Here is a 17,330-nt window from a genome sequence, read left to right as displayed (position 1 = left end):
AGGAATGACAAGCAGTGAAATTATACTTTCCTTGCTCAAGATTCAATGTTCATTGATTTACTGCATCATTTCAAAACTGATGTATCTTTAAAGTTGTTGACTTTAAAGTAACAATGAGCTCTTCATTGTTTGATGCTGGGCTTCAATACTTCATAGCATATTACTTTGTTAAAAACGTTACTTATCTCACAACGATGCGTTCGTTGCATTGAATTGGTGCGCTGCTTAAGAATTTTAAATCTCCAAAATACTGCTTGGTGTCTCTGACAATTGGCCAATGTTTCGCCTGGATGGCTGGGTCAGGGAGAACTCGATAATTATTCCTACGGCAAAAAATTCACAATTTTAAAAGAAATTAACATCTTTAAAACACAAAAACCTCCATTTAACCAGCCTTGAAAATGATGTACTGCTCTCATAGAATTCTCCTGGTATTCAAATGTGACTGCAGCCTACCTCATTTTGAATCAAATCAAAAGGTAGCAGCTTATATAGTAGTGCTTGGTTGTGAACACACGTTTACTATTGTGGAAACTCGTTGTCAATCAAAAAAACTTGACCAATCACACCCAAACCACGTAAGAGCTAAAGAGCACACTTGATTGGTCCATTACTGAAACCTTCTATGTGGACTCTTGGATTAATTGGATGGCTATGACAATGTTGATCCTTTATAGGAAATGTACCCATTCAACGCTCGTATTTAAACCATGTGGTACTAAACTCTGCAGTTCAAAAATCCACCTTTGTTCTCTCTGTAGTAAATACGTATCTTTGTTTCCTCCCCGCGGATGTGATTTTACTAACTCAATTACAAAGAAACATAGTTCTTCAAAAGTATGATTGTTTTCAAAACAATGAAAAACCATGAGAGCCTCAGTCCTTTTATTTTTAAAGCAACTGCGATATTCAGAAATGCGTGTTCTTAACATTCTGCTGGTTTTTCCAACATAAATCCTCATACAAGGACACAAAACTATATAAACAACATCTTTGGTAGCACAAGTAGAAAATTGTTTGAATTTGTATTCTTTTCCAGTTACTGGATGACTAAATGTCTGAAGCTCAAGAGTTACTTTACCGGCTAAACCATGTCTGCACTTATATTGCCCCAAATGTACTGCACTACCAGTGTGGACCTTATCCTTGTAATATGATGGACATAAAAGCTCTTTTAAATTTTTACTTCTTGTGAACGCAAATCTGATCTCAGTGTTTTTCAATTGATCATGCAATCTTAATATAGACAGATTCTTGAAAAAAAGATTTTTAATTACTTTTGATCTACTGCTATGTCTCATGACACATGTCAATACATTAGAATCCTGTGGTTGTGTGGTTTTATTGATTGATGATGATAATAAACTCTCCCTAGATGAAAAATATGCCCTTCTATAGGCTTTCTTAATGACTCCAACAGGGTATCCTCTTTCAAGAAAATCATTCGACATGACTCTAGATATATTTTAAAGTTTTGTAGAGTTGTGCAAATCCTCTTGACTCTCAAAAATTGAGAAAATAGTAGATTCTCTCTCAATGATTGTGGATGGAAACTACTGAGTGCAGATATGTATTTCAGTCAGTATTCTTTCGATGAAGTGTGGTATAGAACTTTCCATTATCATCCATAATGATTTTCACATCCAAATATGTTATTTCTCGATAACTATAGTTCATAGTGAACTGAATGTTATCATTACATGAATTTAGCCATTTAAAAAAACAATTTAATTCGGCTATATTCCCCAACCACAACAAAAAGATGTCATCAATAAAGCTCATAATAAATCCTAATAACAAAAAAATTAATATAAAATAAAATTTGTTTATTAATTATAAAAACCAAAAATTAATAATATTATTACATATGGTGTACTTATTAATATTGGTGTGGTTTTTGCATACTAAAAAATGACAACCTAACTAATGTGGGGTCTGCACCAGAAGACTTATGAGATGAGAGTGAAGGACCTAACTATATGTATGTTGCATCCTTCGCTGCTCGACGCCCTCATTCCACCCTCTTTACTACTGTGGCGACTCCCTCTGGGTCTGATGGACGGTTAGCTGCCGCGGCCTCTTCTTGCCGTCTCTCTCCGGCATCCCCGGACCGGCATGACACTGTGGATCCACCATGTTCCTGATGACGTAGGGTGCGCACGCTCTGATTGATGTACCAGCAAGGGAGCGAAACACGGGGGCATCCCTCTGAGATGAAGTCATCTGCTTCCAATATATAAGGTCTCAGATTTTGCTAACAGATCGAGTTAGCAAGGGATTCGTCCAAGCTACTCTGCCTCCTCGTACTTACCAGGGGTACCCACTTCTCGGAGGCCTCATTCTCTTTTCTTTATTTCAGATTGCCTATAGGAACTGGTACTCGCTCCTCGAGGGCCCATGTTCCTGAACACTCTGAAGATTCTCTACTGCCTGGAAGCTATCGCAGATACAGACATTTGTGAGTTACCACCGCTCTCTCAGAGCTTTCCCTGGAACCAGGCACTTGCTCCTCGAGGGCCTAACCCTTTCCAGCTACTGAGCTTTCTAAAGACCTTGTGTGAGTTTCTCTTCTAGTTCTGGCTATGAACACAGCATACCTTGTCTACTCACTATCTATAGATTCTGTACAGCTCAGCAACCCTAGGATCGCTGTTCCAGTACCTGAGGGACTTCAGCCCTGCCGGGCATATCAGCTCACTACTGCCACCTCTGGTGGTTCTACTAACCTGTCTAATAAAAGAACTATCTGTGTCTGTCTCCATACACCAGCCTAGCCGGTGGTCCCTCTCAGGATATCCTCCTGGGGGCGCAGTCATCTGCCATCTGCCATCGGCCAAAGGACCCACCTATCTACATTCCTCTACAGCTGAGTGCCATCTCCAAGCACTCCGCTGGTAACAGATTGCTACTCTCTCCATCAGGAGTCTTCAGCAACAGATTCATAATAAATTGCTACTCCACAGTCTTAATCCTAACAGACTGCGTTAACTCCTCCCTTCTACAGGAGGAGTTCCACATCAGACTGCTAACTCCCTAGCAAGTCCATAACAGATTGCTATTCCTATCTGATTGCTTCACCCACCAGGCATCAGATTTACAACAATGTACCCTAGAGGAGAGAGAGGAATAGGGGAGATATGATATAGACAAATATCTGAAAGCTATTAATGATGCACAAGAATCAAACCTTTTCCAATGGAAATGAAGCTGTAGAACTCGGGCTCAGATAATAACATACTGCAAGAGAGGAAGACTCAAGAACATTGTCAGGAAATATTTCTTCACAGAAAGGGTGGTAAATGCTTGGAATGCTCTTCCAGAAGACGTGATGAAGACGAGAACAGTAATGGAATCAAAAGGGCTTGCGATAAACACAGAGAATCCCTCATGTCTAAGACATGGAAATGAAGATAAGGGCTAACCTGCATGGGAACAATGTGCATGGAGCGGCAGTTAATACCCATAAAAAATATAATACAAAAAAAGAACTTGCTGGGCATAATGGATGAACTAGTTGGTCTTTTTCTACTGTCAGCAGAGATCCTGGGCCACGCCTGCCCCATCGATGCCAAACTGGTAAATAATGCCAGAAGACCAAGGTTGGCGCCATTGGTAAATTTCGCTACACAAAATGTGCCAGCCTGGGTCTGAGACTGGTCAGTGCCATCGCTGGGACAGGAGCAACTCTGAATCACTTCTGCTCCATGAAAAAGATTCGGCAAAAGATCAAGGGGATCCAGCAGCCAGGGAGGAGGATCTGGGAAGGATCTGTAAGGGTGTGTGTGTGTGTGGGGAGGTATTAGGTATTATTTTTTGCTGCAGACTGACATTTTTGTGCTTTGGTTTCGTTTTTTATTTTCTTCAATTTTTTTTTGTTCCATCTTTCTTCATTTAAAAAAAAAAAAAAAGAGATGAAAACCAAATTACATGAAAAACAGAGAATCAAATAAAATGTCTGTGGGGATCCCTAATATTTACTATATAGACTGACCAGTTTCTTAATTTAAATGAAAAAGATTTGATGTTGAGCAGCCGCATCTCCAGGGAAACAGTGCATCGTATATTTGACTTATTTTTATCTGCGTATTCACAGGCACTTTTCTGCTTAAATGTCCAGCTAATCTTCTTTTGGATTAGGATGTCAAGCTCAAGGCATAATATAATTTCATTGAAGGAATTAGGGCAGCCAAAAGGTCTTCCACTCCTCTATGTCAGAAAAAATAAATAAGCATTTGATAAAATGCTACTACTTGTCTCAGTGAAGTTGTATTTAAAGGGCCTCTTTAACTGTGGTTTTGTTTTTAGATTACCCCGAAACAACCTACGAGGAAAGCCTGACAGCCCACGAAAGGGAAAGTAAGTCCTGGTTTAGAACATCTCTTTCCTGTCATTTCTGCAAGGTGGTTTTTTTTTTTTTTTTTAGAATGCTTTACCGGCTAAACAAAATCGTTCTAGCCGCTGCAGTGGCTTGCATAACCTGCTGCATATACAGCAAAGCAGCAAACTTTTTACAAGACAGTCTTGGACTGCCCAGTGGCAGTGCTAAGCTTCGTCAAGTAGAAGAACCCAGGTTCAATTCAATTAGCCCTGTTTTTTGCTCCCGGAGCTAGAAAGTCTGTGCAGGGAGTATTCAAAGCCTCTGAGGGCAGGGGTTGCAGGGAGGGGGAGGGGTTGTCTCGGTCATCAATCAACGGAGAACCCTAATAACGTGTTTTAGAGGGAATCAGAATCTGTGGCTCCCATCATTGCATAGTCCAGGCTGGTGAGGGTTATAAAAATTGAGCAAATGCCCTGAGGGATGAATGCTCATGCTGCTGTTAGCCACTAGATACCACCTGCAGATGGTAGCCCAAAAGGAGGAGGGGGAGGAGGAAAATGCTAGGCCAGAAATAGAATTAAAAAATAAATTTGGGATCAATCTATGCTCTCCTCCACGATGGTGGGACTCAGCCTTTGAACAGCACTCCTTTCTCAGTGAGAGCAATCTCAAACCATCATATTTTACTTTTTCACTCATGTTGCATCAGGTGCTTTAGCCAGGAATAGTCAGGTCCCAATAAAAAAAAGCAATAGTCTTCATAATACAATGTTGAAAATGAATTCTTACCATAAAGGGAAAAATATATATCTTTCAGAGGCCCTTCATTCCAGCAAAGCAAGCTATGCAGGCAGCAGAATAAATTCCTTGTTCTGACCAGTTCTCCTTGGGTCCCTCCTCAGGAACCCTGGTCAGTGTGAGTGCACTATAATCAATACAGCCACACTGTGGATCCATAAAGTCTAGAGGATGTGAGTGAATAGAGGGTGGCTTGCGGGAATGACGGCTACTACCTGGAGATAATACCCTTATTCAATAAACATACACACGGTTAATGCGACTCCAACATTGCTCTATGCTTCAATGGCAAGACGAAATGTGGAAAAAAAATGGATTTGCATTCACAAAAAAGTGGGGAGTAGTTTGCTTATTACGGCGGTTACTACCCCAAACCAAATAAGCTTGACACTTCACTTTCAATGCATATCCAAAGTAGCTCTCTGCTTATCCAGCGTAGCTCTCTGCTTCAACTGCAGGGGGGAATGAATGAAAAGATGATTTACATTCAGATAACAACCAACAAGGACTGAATTACATAGTCTGGGTAAACAAATAAGCATGGGTGTAGCTTGCTTGTTACGGCGGTTACTACCCCAAATCAATTAAGCCTGATACTTCACTTCAATGCATATTCATCCTAGCTCTCTGCTTCAACGGCAGGGGGAATGAAGAAAAGTGGATTTATATTCAGACAACAACCAGCAATGACTGAATTGCACAGGCTGGGTAAACAAATAAGCATAGGAATAGCATGCTTATTGAGGCAGTTACTACCCCTGACCAATCAAGCTAGATACTTCACTTAGATGCAGCTCCAGCACTGCTCTCTACATTAATGGCGGGGATGGAAGGGAATTGGAACCAAAAGGTTACTAAGGGCCAAAGAGTAACAGTTAAGTATGAGAAAAAAAACAGGTGTGAAAGCTTGCTGGGCAGATTAGATGGGCTGTTTGGTCTTCTTCTGCCGTCATTTCTATGTTTCAAAGCAACAATAATGTAATAGTAAACTAAATTTAAAAAAAACATAACTGGCATGCTTATAACAAACAATAGAGGGGGGAAAGGGGCAGGCAGTAGCAGGTAAACTATTGACAAGAAAATTGAGGGGAAAAATTAGAGCGATAAATACTTTCAGTTCTCTGGGGCCTGCCATTTTCTCAGTTTAAACTGTAATCCGGAAATAAGAATGTAGCAAAGCTGGAGTGTGGCCAAACCTGGGTTCCAAATGACTGGTGGAAATGAAGGTGTAAAAGCGAAATGTCTGACTAAATGTGTGTGCGAGGGATGGCTGACCTCACGCCTGGAAATTATTTCTGGCCCATCTGCAGCGCTAGCTTCTGACTCCTGACTCACAATGAAGAGAGTTCACAGCAGCTTGCTGCTCTATGAACGTTTCAGGTGCAACATGCTTAGGAATTAAATATAGCAGGCAATTTGCCTCCACTTTTTCCTCAGTTTCCAGATTGTCTGTGGTGCCTGCTGACAGGTCCTGCCTTTTAGCGATTTGCTCAGCTTGATCTCAGCTCCTATTTTAAGAGAAAATCACAGCTCTCTTTTCTCCTGAGCTGCTGCAGTTCACTTTGCCAGCCAGGGAATGGCAGAGAAATCCTCTCTACTTCCTCTCCAGCTCCCCTGCAGACTCCAAGTCAGCATCTCTGTTTCGCCTTTTGTTACGCGCAATCCATAATCTTCCTGCATTAGTCTGTAAGTAAATTTAACCTTATAAGTGCAATTGTACCGTGACCTCACAGGAAATGCACTTCTACCTGAATAATTAGTGATTAGAAGAAAACAGGATAATACAAAACAGTCAAACCAGATAAACAGGGAAAAGGCTGGCAAAATCAGGTCAGTCCTATATCCGTCCTCATAAATACCTGAATGCTGCCATCAGACACTAGAGTAAGGAGGTAGGCATGCTGCATTTCTTTACCTCTAGCTAACACGAGTAATTTTGTACTACATAGTAATATTAAATTATTGTATACAAGATAGAATAAACCAATTGGATATAGCCAAAGGTAAATAATTATCTAATTATCTAATGCACTCAGGAGTAATCAGAGAAAATATTTTTTACAGAAAGGGTGCTGGAACAGCCTCCCAGTAGAGTTGGTAGAGACATCATTTACTGAGATATCTGAGATGGAAGTGGAACAAATGCTAAAAAATATAAACCCAGCCCCACACAAAATCGACAATATTAACATTTGAACTTAAGAAATCAGCTAATACAGTCTCCCATACATTAGCTAAGATCATAAACCTATCCCTAAAAGAAGGATATATGCCAGATATACTGAAAGGAGCAATTATAAAACCAATCATAAAGAAAAAAATAGTGACCCCCATATCCTGAACAACTACCGCCCAGTATCAAATCTTCCCTTAGTAGCTAAACTAATAGAAAAAACAGTACAGAAACACCTATATAACAATAACATATTGTATCCATCCCAACACGGATTTCGAAAGCACTACAGCACTGAGACACTACTTCTCTCTCTAACAGATAATATTCTAAGAGGTTTTGATAGTGGTAAATACTACATTCTAATAATGCTCGACTTATCAGCAGCCTTCGACACAGTAAACCATAAAATACTACTAAATAGACTAGAAGAAATTGGATTACACGGCAAAACAATAAACTGGTTCAGTTCATATCTAAATAATAGGTTTTTCCAAGTTCAGATCAATAACACTATCAGAAAAAATCAATCTCAAAACAGGAGTACCGCAGGGATCAACCCTGTCTGCAACCCTCTTTAACATATACATACTTCCCTTATGTCATCTGCTTGCAGGACTAGGAATCATACATTACATTTATGCTGACGATATTCAACTAATTCTACTTATAGAAGACACATTAGAGAAAACGTTAAACCTAGCTAACATGTACCTAAACATTATGACAACTACTAAACCAAATGGAACTTGTGATTAATTTTGATAAAACAGAATTTCTACACTTAGAACAGAAAAATACTGAAATCAGCCAACCTCCAATAATCCTCAAAGACACCCAGAAAATTGAACTACCTGAAAAAGTACGAAACCTTGGAATAATAATGGACCCTGAAATCAATCTAAAACAGCACATATCACTAAAAGTAAAGGAAGGCTATGCAAAACTCATGGTACTCAGAAAACTAAAACCATTACTAACACTAACTGATTTCCGAACAGTTCTACAGGCACTGGCTTTCTCCAGCACGGACTATTGTAATGCCCTTCTACTAGGACTCCCGAATACAACAATAAGACCACTTCAAATACTTCAAAACACAGCAGCTAGAATATTAACCGGAAAAAAGAGGAGGGACCATATAACTGAAACCCTGGCGGAACTACATTGATTACCTATTGAACACAGAATTAAATACAAAACCCTATCTACCATACACAAACTAATACATGATGAGAAATCCGACTGGCTAAACACAGCATTATGGGTACACGTCCCACACAGAAACCTTCGATCACTCTTAACCATTCCTTCAGTAAAAACAGCAAGACTAATCTAAGTGAGAGAAAGGGCCTTATCATTAGCAGGCCCCACAATTTGGAACACAATGCCTCTAGAGATCAGATTACAAAGAGATCTCAAAACATTTAAGAAAAGTTTAAAAACATGGCTTTTTAAACAAGCATTTTATAAAGAGACGGGAGAATAGGAAATATTCAGGAATAGGCAGAAGAGCTCTGATGCACAGCACTTAGGAATGTGCAGTAGAGTAGTCTATGAACTCTACATCACTATAAACATAATTGTAACACTGAGTATAATGAATTTTACCTGTGAACAGTACCTTATTGGTACACTCGGTCATGACCTACTTCACTAAACAATTGATTGTCTTTGATGATATATTGTAACCAAACCTTTGGAGGCATCTGTTAGAATGTACTATAGTACGTTTTACCTACATTAATTATGTGCCTACATGTAAACCATTGCGATGGTATATAACTTAGCGACGGTATAGAAAAGACAATAAATAAACACATAAACACATAAATAAATAAATAAATTTGAGAAAGCGTAAGACAAACACGGGATCTTGGAAGGAGCGGAAGGAATTTTAGCTGAAAAGCTGGTGTGGAGAGGCAGATTAGACAGGAGATAAGGTCTTTTTCTTCCATCATGTTTCTATGTTTCTAAATATCCTATTGGCAGCAGATGACTGCAGTTCCTCCTAAGCCTTATAAAATCCAGAAATTAAAAATACTCAAACTCTAGCATCAGTGCTCAAATATTGAGTTCCCTTGTCAAGAGGATTGGTTTGGCTCAAAAAATTAGCATCTTTAATTAAACACCTGCTCAAAGCGGCAGACCTTCAGGCATTTTACAAATCCTGGAAAATGTGTTTCTATCCTGAGATCTGGTGATACATTCCAGAGGGAAAACTATGCATCTAGTGCAGGATAGTGTTATAAGAAGTCATTGCTGTGACAGCCACAAGGTCCTAGATGGTTCATAGATTCAAACTATTGTAGATCTACAAAGAAATTTGCTCTAAACAACTTAAGACATTTATAGATCTGGTTCAAAACCTCAAACCCAGTTCTCCTCATATTGGGAAGCCAGTGAGTTCCAGCCAACACCTGGCTGCAGTATTCTGCCAAAGCTGGAGTCACTTAAGACTATAGCTGGGAAGCCCCTAGTGTAACGTATTACAGTAATAAAGTCTATTTGCTATTAACACGTGGATAATGATTGCCAAATCCCTTTTTCCCAGAAAAATTTTAAATTAGCAGATTTGTCTAAAGGATAAAAAGGTCCCACTCACAACAGATGATACTGCAACACCCCTCACCTCTAGTTTGAAGCACCTCAGGCATCAGGTTGCATCCCAGGAACATGGCTGAACTTCCTGCAGTTCCAACCCCTTTTATAGGGCTTGCTGGCTGGGTTTCCTGTGACAAGCAGAGGTGCATTCACATCCTGCATCGTATAAAAGGAAGCTCAGAGCCACCTTCCGGTGCCTTTGCCACAGGTGTCCTGCTTATTCTGTAGTGCTAGCTGCTACAGCGTGGTCCTGCCTTAATCTTGGTTCTGTTTCTGTGCCCTTGCCTTGCTCCACTCTTGCCTGCTGCTCTCTGTCCTGTTGTATCTTTTCCCCTTGGCCTGATTTCTTGTTGCCTTGACCTCAGCCTGGATCTTGGCTTTGCCTTGCTTTCTGCCTGCCTGGACCTCAGCCTGGACCTTGACTCTGCTTTGTTCTCAACTTGCCCTGACCTCAGCCCAGCCACCAACCTTGCTTATTGCTACCTTCCTTGTACCCAGCCTGGAAAACCATGCTGGCCACCAGAAGCTGCAGGCTCAACTCAGGCAGAAGATTTATAGTCTTGAGTTTCTTCAGCTGCCGCCTGTTAAGACCTATCTTGTGCTCACACAAAGATAAGGTTTATTAACTTAAAAGTGGCCCAAGGGCTCACAAACCCCACTTTGTGACAGATACCTAAGCTGATGAGGAAAGCTGGTAGTCCAATTTCACTTCCAATCTGGTAACAATGTCTTTTAAAGGGATTTCAGCTCCCAGTATAGAAGGAATCCTCCCTGACTTTCCTTTTCTGTAAGAAGAGATTATGAATAGTTGAAATTGTAGATTAGAGTTACATGTTATTATGGTAGTCTATGGGCTATAATTTAATTTTAGTTGCTCATAATCTCTACATGTAGCGATGTCTTTCCCTCTTTTTCAGCCAAGCAGCTAAGGAAATGGTTCACTGTATCTGTTCATAAAGTTAAATGGCTGAGAGTTGACAGTATTAGGCTACAGTGTTATCTGTAAAGGGTAGGGATATACATTGTAGGGGTGTGCATTCGTTTTGAACTTAAATGTAAAACGCTACTTTTTTTTTTTTAACTTAAAAAAGTGATAAGACGTAAACGATCGGATTTCCAACTTATTCAACATAGCTATGTTGAATACGTTGGAAATCGCGATTGTTGATCCAAAATAAAAATTTAAACTCCTCACCTTCCTTAATCCCCCCCCCTCCCCCAAAGACTTACCACAACTCCCTGGTGGTCCAGCGAGGAATCAGGACACCATTTCTGCCATTTCTGAACTCCTTTGCGAGGAGCACGAGACGCGGCGTCACGTGATTCTCCGCGCGATCGCTCCGGGACCCTCCGTTCGACCCAAAAGGAACTTTTGGCCAGCTTGGGGGTGTCAGGAGGCCCCCCCAAGCTGGCCAAAAGTTCCTTTTGGGTCGAACGGAGGGTCCCGGAGCGATCGCGCGGGGAATCACGTGACGCCGCGTCACTCCGACGCGGCGTCACGTGATTCTTTTCTCTAGGCTGAATATGGAACACAATACTATTTAAATTGCTGCAAGTGGGAAAGTGAATCAAACCATCAACAAAACTACCTGTAGCCTTTAGATATACTGAAGGAAAAGAAAAAGCGAGGCACAAAAACCTTTATAAAAAAAAATTGCCAAAGACAAAATGTGGAAATGATGCAATGTTTGGAGTGCTGATCATATGACCAAACTTGACATTTTCTGCGCGATCGCTCCGGGGGGCTTCCTGACCCCGCTGGACCACCAGGGAGTTTTGGTAAGTCTTGGGGGGGGGGATTAAGGAGGGTGAGGGGTTTAAATTTTATTTGCACATATGGACATAGACTCAACTTATGGAATTCTCCATATGTCCATATTGACTGCAAATGGGACCCCCTTTCGACTTATGGACATATGAACTTAAACTTTTGCTCTGCACATCCCTAATACATTGGTTCCAAAAAAAGGTCTATTTTTGTTTCATTCCAAATGAAATGAAGACTTGCCTGAAAATTAGAAAAAAAAATTAAATATTGGCCTCTGTGGGTGCTGCTGCCCCCCCCCCCCCCCCCCAATCAACACACACACAAAACACTGCCTCAGGTCCCAGGCCTGTCTACTCCCTCCTTCCCTATCAATAACCCATGACTGGAGCCTGCACCTCACTGGATTGAGCCAAGGCCTCTCCAGGCCCCTCTATTGCCCCTGACTCCAAAAAATAAGCCAGAACTGGGACCTCCCCAGATCCCACTTGTCCCTTCCGTGCAGGTTTTGAGTGGAGAAATGGGCAGGAATGATCAACAGTCACTCCTGCCCCTCCAGCTTACCTTTAAAAATGGCAGCAGCTGGCGCCATTTTGTTGTACATCTGTTCAAGCATATGGCTGTACCTCAAAATGGTGCCAGCCGGCCCTGAGACTGGCACCTTTGTATTTGACATCAACCATTGCAGTTAATTTCAAAGGCACGCAGCACTTGTAGCCTGGATTGGCCACGGTTGGAAAAAGAATACTGGGCTTGATGGACCTTCAGTCTGACCCAGTATGGCAATCTCTTATGTTCTTATTTTTTGCAAAGGAAGCCAGCAGGGCAGGAGCTCCCATCCCTTTCTGTTCTCAAGACCCCCCACATAATGGGTAAGTGGGGGCCAGGGAGTCTCTCGCTCTGGTTTATTTGCAGGTGGTAGAGGGCCAGAGGGGCTCAGGGAGACCCCAGCTGAGCTTAGCTCAGTCTAGCCTAGGGAATCTCCAGCCCCTTGTTACTGGTGGCAGTGGGTGAAGCAGAGGGGCCCGAGGAGGCCCTGGGACCTTTTTAAATTTTTTTTTTTTTGCTATTTATATTTCACCAATCCAGTGGAGCACAACATAATAAAACAATGCACCAATTAAAATAAAATAGTTACACAATACCAACAGATGAAAGCCCTTTCTAACAGGATTGAGCAGAGTTGAATAACACAGTTTTTAGTTTCTTACGAAAGGTAAGATAACTGCCAGTGCTTTCCTCTCACAAGTCCTGTGGCAGCGTGCTCTAAATCGATGGAGCAGCTACTGAACAGAGATGTGTATCGTTTTTATATGTCATATTAGTTTATACTTTGTTTTTCCGGTGGTTAACTTAGTTTTTTCCATGTTTTTTCTTGGGGGAGAGGGGAGATTCATTTTTCACTAATTTTGTTAGTGCGCACTAACACAAAATTACAATTCTCCCCGAATTTTGGCAAATTATTGTTCATTTTGGGGTGCTCTAAAACGAATGTACATCTCTGCTGAGAATATCATGATCTGGTTTCTGTTAGATTTTAAAAGATGGATCTGTTAATAGCTAGAGATGTGAATCGGAACCGGAATCGGCTCGGATTCCGGTTCCGATTCACATCGTGGGTTTTTTTTCGTCCGGCCCGATCGCGGTTTTGTTTATCGGCTGCGCCCGAGCCGATAAACAAAAAACCCACCCCGACCCTTTAAAACTAACCCCTTAGCTTCCCCCACCCTCCCGACCCCCCAAAAACATTTTACAGGTACCTGGTGGTCCAGTGGGGGTCCCGGGAGCGATCTCCCGCTCCCGGGCCGTCCTCCCTCTCCCGGGCCATCGGCTGCCACTAATCAAAATGGCGCCGATGGCCCTTTGCCCTTACCATGTGACAGGGTATCCATGCCATTGGAATGGCCGGCGCCATCTTTAAAAATGGCGCGTGCCATCCAGTGCTCCTACCATGTGACAGGGGCCGGCCAATGGCACGGATACCCTGTCACATGGTAAGGGCAAAGGGCCATTGGCGCCATTTTGATTAGTGGCAGCCGATGGCCCGGGAGCGGGAGGACGGCCCGGGAGCAGGAGATCGCTCCCGGGACCCCCACTGGACCACCAGGTACCTGTAAAAAGTTTTTGGGGGGGGGTCGGGAGGGTGGGGGAAGCTAAGGGATTAGTTTAAAAAGGGTCAGGGTGGGTTCAGGGGTTATTTTTGTGTGCCGATTTTCCCGCCCTCCCCCAAAACGATAAGAGAACCCCCACGATCAATATTGTGGGGTTTTCCTATCTTTTTGGGGGAGCCCCCGATTTCTGACGATTTTGAAAATATCGATGATATTTTCAATCGTCCGAAGCCCAATTCACATCCCTATGAATAGCCATTCAGCTGCAGATCACAGTATAATATATCAGAACAGATTTAAAGTGTTGTAGAGCTGTGCTTGAGGTAGTAGCGAGATCAAGGAGGTTCTGTTTTGATTCCATTAACTATTCCTACCCCAAAACAAGTACATTGATCACTCTTAGGTATAGCTGGTCCAAAAGAATGGAGTGAGTTACCCATGACAATCAGATCAGAAAATGAACTGCTTTGTTTTCAGAAGCAGCCCAAGACTAGGGATGTGCAGAGCAAAAGTTTATGTTCATAAGTCCATAAGTCGAAAGGGGGGGGGGTCAATTTCGGTCAATATGGACATATGGAGAATTCCATAAGTTGAGTCTATGTCCATACGTGCAAATAAAAATTTAAACCCCTCACCCTCCTTAATCCCCCCCCCCCAAGACTTACCAAAACTCCCTGGTGGTACAGCAGGGAGTCAGGACGCCATTTCTGAACTCCTTTGCGAGGAGCACGTGACGTCAGCGTCACGTCGGACTGACGCGGCGTCACGTGATTCCCCGCGCGATCGCTCTTGGGGACCCTCGTTGCACCCAAAAGGAACTTTTGGCCAGCTTGGGGGGGTCAGGAGGCCCCCCCAAGCTGGCCAAAAGTTCACGTGCTCCTCGCAAGGGAGTTCAGAAATGGCGTCCTGACTCCCTGCTGTACCACCAGGGAGTTTTGATAAGTCTTGGGGGGGGATTAAGGAGGGTGAGGGGTTTAAATTTTTATTTAGGATCAACAATCGCGATTTCCAACTTATTCAACATAGCTATGTTGAATAAGTTGGAAATCCGATTGTTTTCGCCTCATCACTTTTTTAAGTTAAAAAAAAAAATAAGTTGCGTTTTACATTTAAGTTCAAAACGAATGCACAACCCTACCCAAGACTTATCCTTTCTCCCAGGCTTTCCCAGGTCAGTAAGGGCTAGGAACTAGCAAGGGCTGGGCACCAGGTGCTACACCTTCTGTTACACCTTCTGCAAATTTATTGTTGGTTACTATGTTGCTTTACCTAATGTTTGGTATCTGTCTTTATAATTTCTCGTACTGTTTTATGTGGTTGTGTTTTGTACTCCCAGATACTCTATCGATTGTATGTATTTGACCGATTTTATTATGTTTGTCTAATGTTATCCACTAAGATTATTGGTTTAGCAAACTACACATTTTTTAAATAAATAAAACTAAAACAAAACAAACATTAATCTAACCAAACAAGAAATGAACCAAAGCCCAAATATATTTTTAAAAAAATGATAAAATGAACCAAAACACAAACTTTCTCCCTGCATATCCCTCTCCATTTCATAGTTATTTCCATACAGCCCAATACAATAAGAATCGCGGGAGAACGAGTGCTTGCCCAGCCACCTCGCCTAGGCACGAGATTATTTATCTAATTGAGGGGGTCGCACTAATAAGGAGGTGCTAGGGACAATAGCGCATCCCTAGTGCCTCCTTATTAGTGAAGAGGTGGCTGTCAGAGGGTCCCATTTCTAACCTGCTGATTGGCGGGCTGATTTCTTCTAATTTTTTTTTTAATTTTTGGCTCCTCCTACTTAATATCGCTAGGATATTACGTTGGAGGGTGTACAGAAAAGCATTTTTTTCTGCTTTTCTGTACACTTTTCCGGGTTGCTCAGGCATTAATTTCTGAGAGTAAATGTACAGCTTGGCTGCACATTTTACTTTCAGTATCCCAGGCGACTAACTAATAGCCTCATCAACATGCATTTGCATGTGATGAGCGCTATTAGTTTTCGGGGGGGGGGGGGGGGGGTTGGCTGCATGTTTTCGATGTGCTAAACCCCTTATGGTATAAGGGTTCATAGACGCGTCGAAAACGCTGCGCTCGGCTGAGCATACCTTTCTGCATCAGCCTGAAAGATTGTTATTACACAGATCTCAGAGTGACTTTCTCAGGGTTTTGGATGACTATGCTGATTGCTAAAAGGAGCTCTTTGTGCAATTTTAACGTCTTTTCTTTTTTAAGGTTACCCTACTTGAGTAAATGCAAATAAATAGTGTTTCATTTAAAGCCTCACCGAAATGTATAACATTAAAACAAAGAACTCATTAACGGCAGTATGCAACTGCAAATAATCTAAGGAAGTGTCAAAGAGAGCACTTTACAGTACATTTACTATGCAAAAAGACTGTCTTCTTAGTTTAATGTTCTTAATTAAGCAAAAATGATCTTCAGCAGCAGTTACGCAGTGGGCACAGTGCATCCTGTACAGGACTTTTTTCCTGTTCATTTTTCTTTGCATTAACAGGCACTTTTCCACTTAGGAGCTCATTTCCTTTTGAATCAGCTTGCTGGGGTCAGGGTAAAATGTTATTTAATGTGTGGCATGAGGGCAGCTCAGAGTTCTATTAGACCTCTTAAAAAGAGGAAAGGAAGACCAAATGACTGCCAGCATGGTTAAGTGGTAAGGTGGAAGAGCTTGTTAAGGCCAAAAGGACATCTTTCAAATGACGGAAAGCAGATCTACAGGAAGAAAATAGAGTAAGAAAGAAGATAAGAGCACTGTCAAGTTACATGTTAAACATTAATAAGCCAGGCCAAGACAGAATTAGAAAAGAAACTGGTCATAAAGACTAAAACTAATAAATAAATATGCTTTTAAGTACATTTGAAAACATTTTCTTGTTTGCAAATAAAATCACTTATCTTTTGGGTGAATATTTGTCTAACAGGTTGCCTGCTTCAGTGTTTCATCATCCACATCAGGGGCACAAGAAAGCAAATATCATCAAAATGGAGCTCAAGAAGAAACATTAAGTTGGCGATGTACCACAAATTTAAAATTTTACTAAATTATACATTATGAATCTGTAGTTGCTCTGAATCTCATTACTCATCTGGAATAATGCATTCAAGAGAAATTCTGGATATTGAAAACAAAGTAACGCATCCACTATACTTGTCAGGGACTCTGCGTGAAAGGAATAGCGCGAGCGCAACGTCGTAATCTTTGAAAGACTGAAGGGGGAACAGCACAGCTGATAAAATGTTGTTCAGTTTGATAACTAATCGATGAGATGCTGTTTTAGTGTAATGTTTACCAGTCTATGTCCTCGTTAAGGCCATTTGGTGCAATTGTATTAAATTTGAAAATGAGTTGCTGTTTCATTATAATTCAAAATAGCCACAATATTTTTGGACACTCTATTAAACATCGAAACTTTGTAAACCGTTGTGATGGCGAAACCGAACGACGGTATATAAAACTCGATAAATAAATAAATATCCTCTCCCCTTTGAGATGGAAGAATGACTTCCAAAACCTTCCATTCTAAC

General features: G+C 41.5%; 1 protein-coding gene across 1 annotated transcript in view; it reads left to right on the top strand.

Moving 5' to 3' along the window:
* OC90 (otoconin 90) overlaps nucleotides 1-17,330 on the top strand; it is a 161,591-nt gene that overhangs the window by 52,080 nt on the left and 92,181 nt on the right. Inside the window, exon 6 of the mRNA XM_029587207.1 lies at nucleotides 4,306-4,356. Within this exon, the coding sequence (XP_029443067.1) occupies nucleotides 4,306-4,356 (51 nt within the window). The remainder of the gene's footprint in view (nucleotides 1-4,305; nucleotides 4,357-17,330) is intronic.

The sequence above is a fragment of the Rhinatrema bivittatum genome, chromosome 2 (assembly GCF_901001135.1).
Source record: "Rhinatrema bivittatum chromosome 2, aRhiBiv1.1, whole genome shotgun sequence".
Lineage (NCBI taxonomy): Eukaryota > Metazoa > Chordata > Amphibia > Gymnophiona > Rhinatrematidae > Rhinatrema > Rhinatrema bivittatum.
Note: the sequence above shows the minus strand (reverse complement) of the source record. Positions and strands in the feature narration are given on the sequence as shown.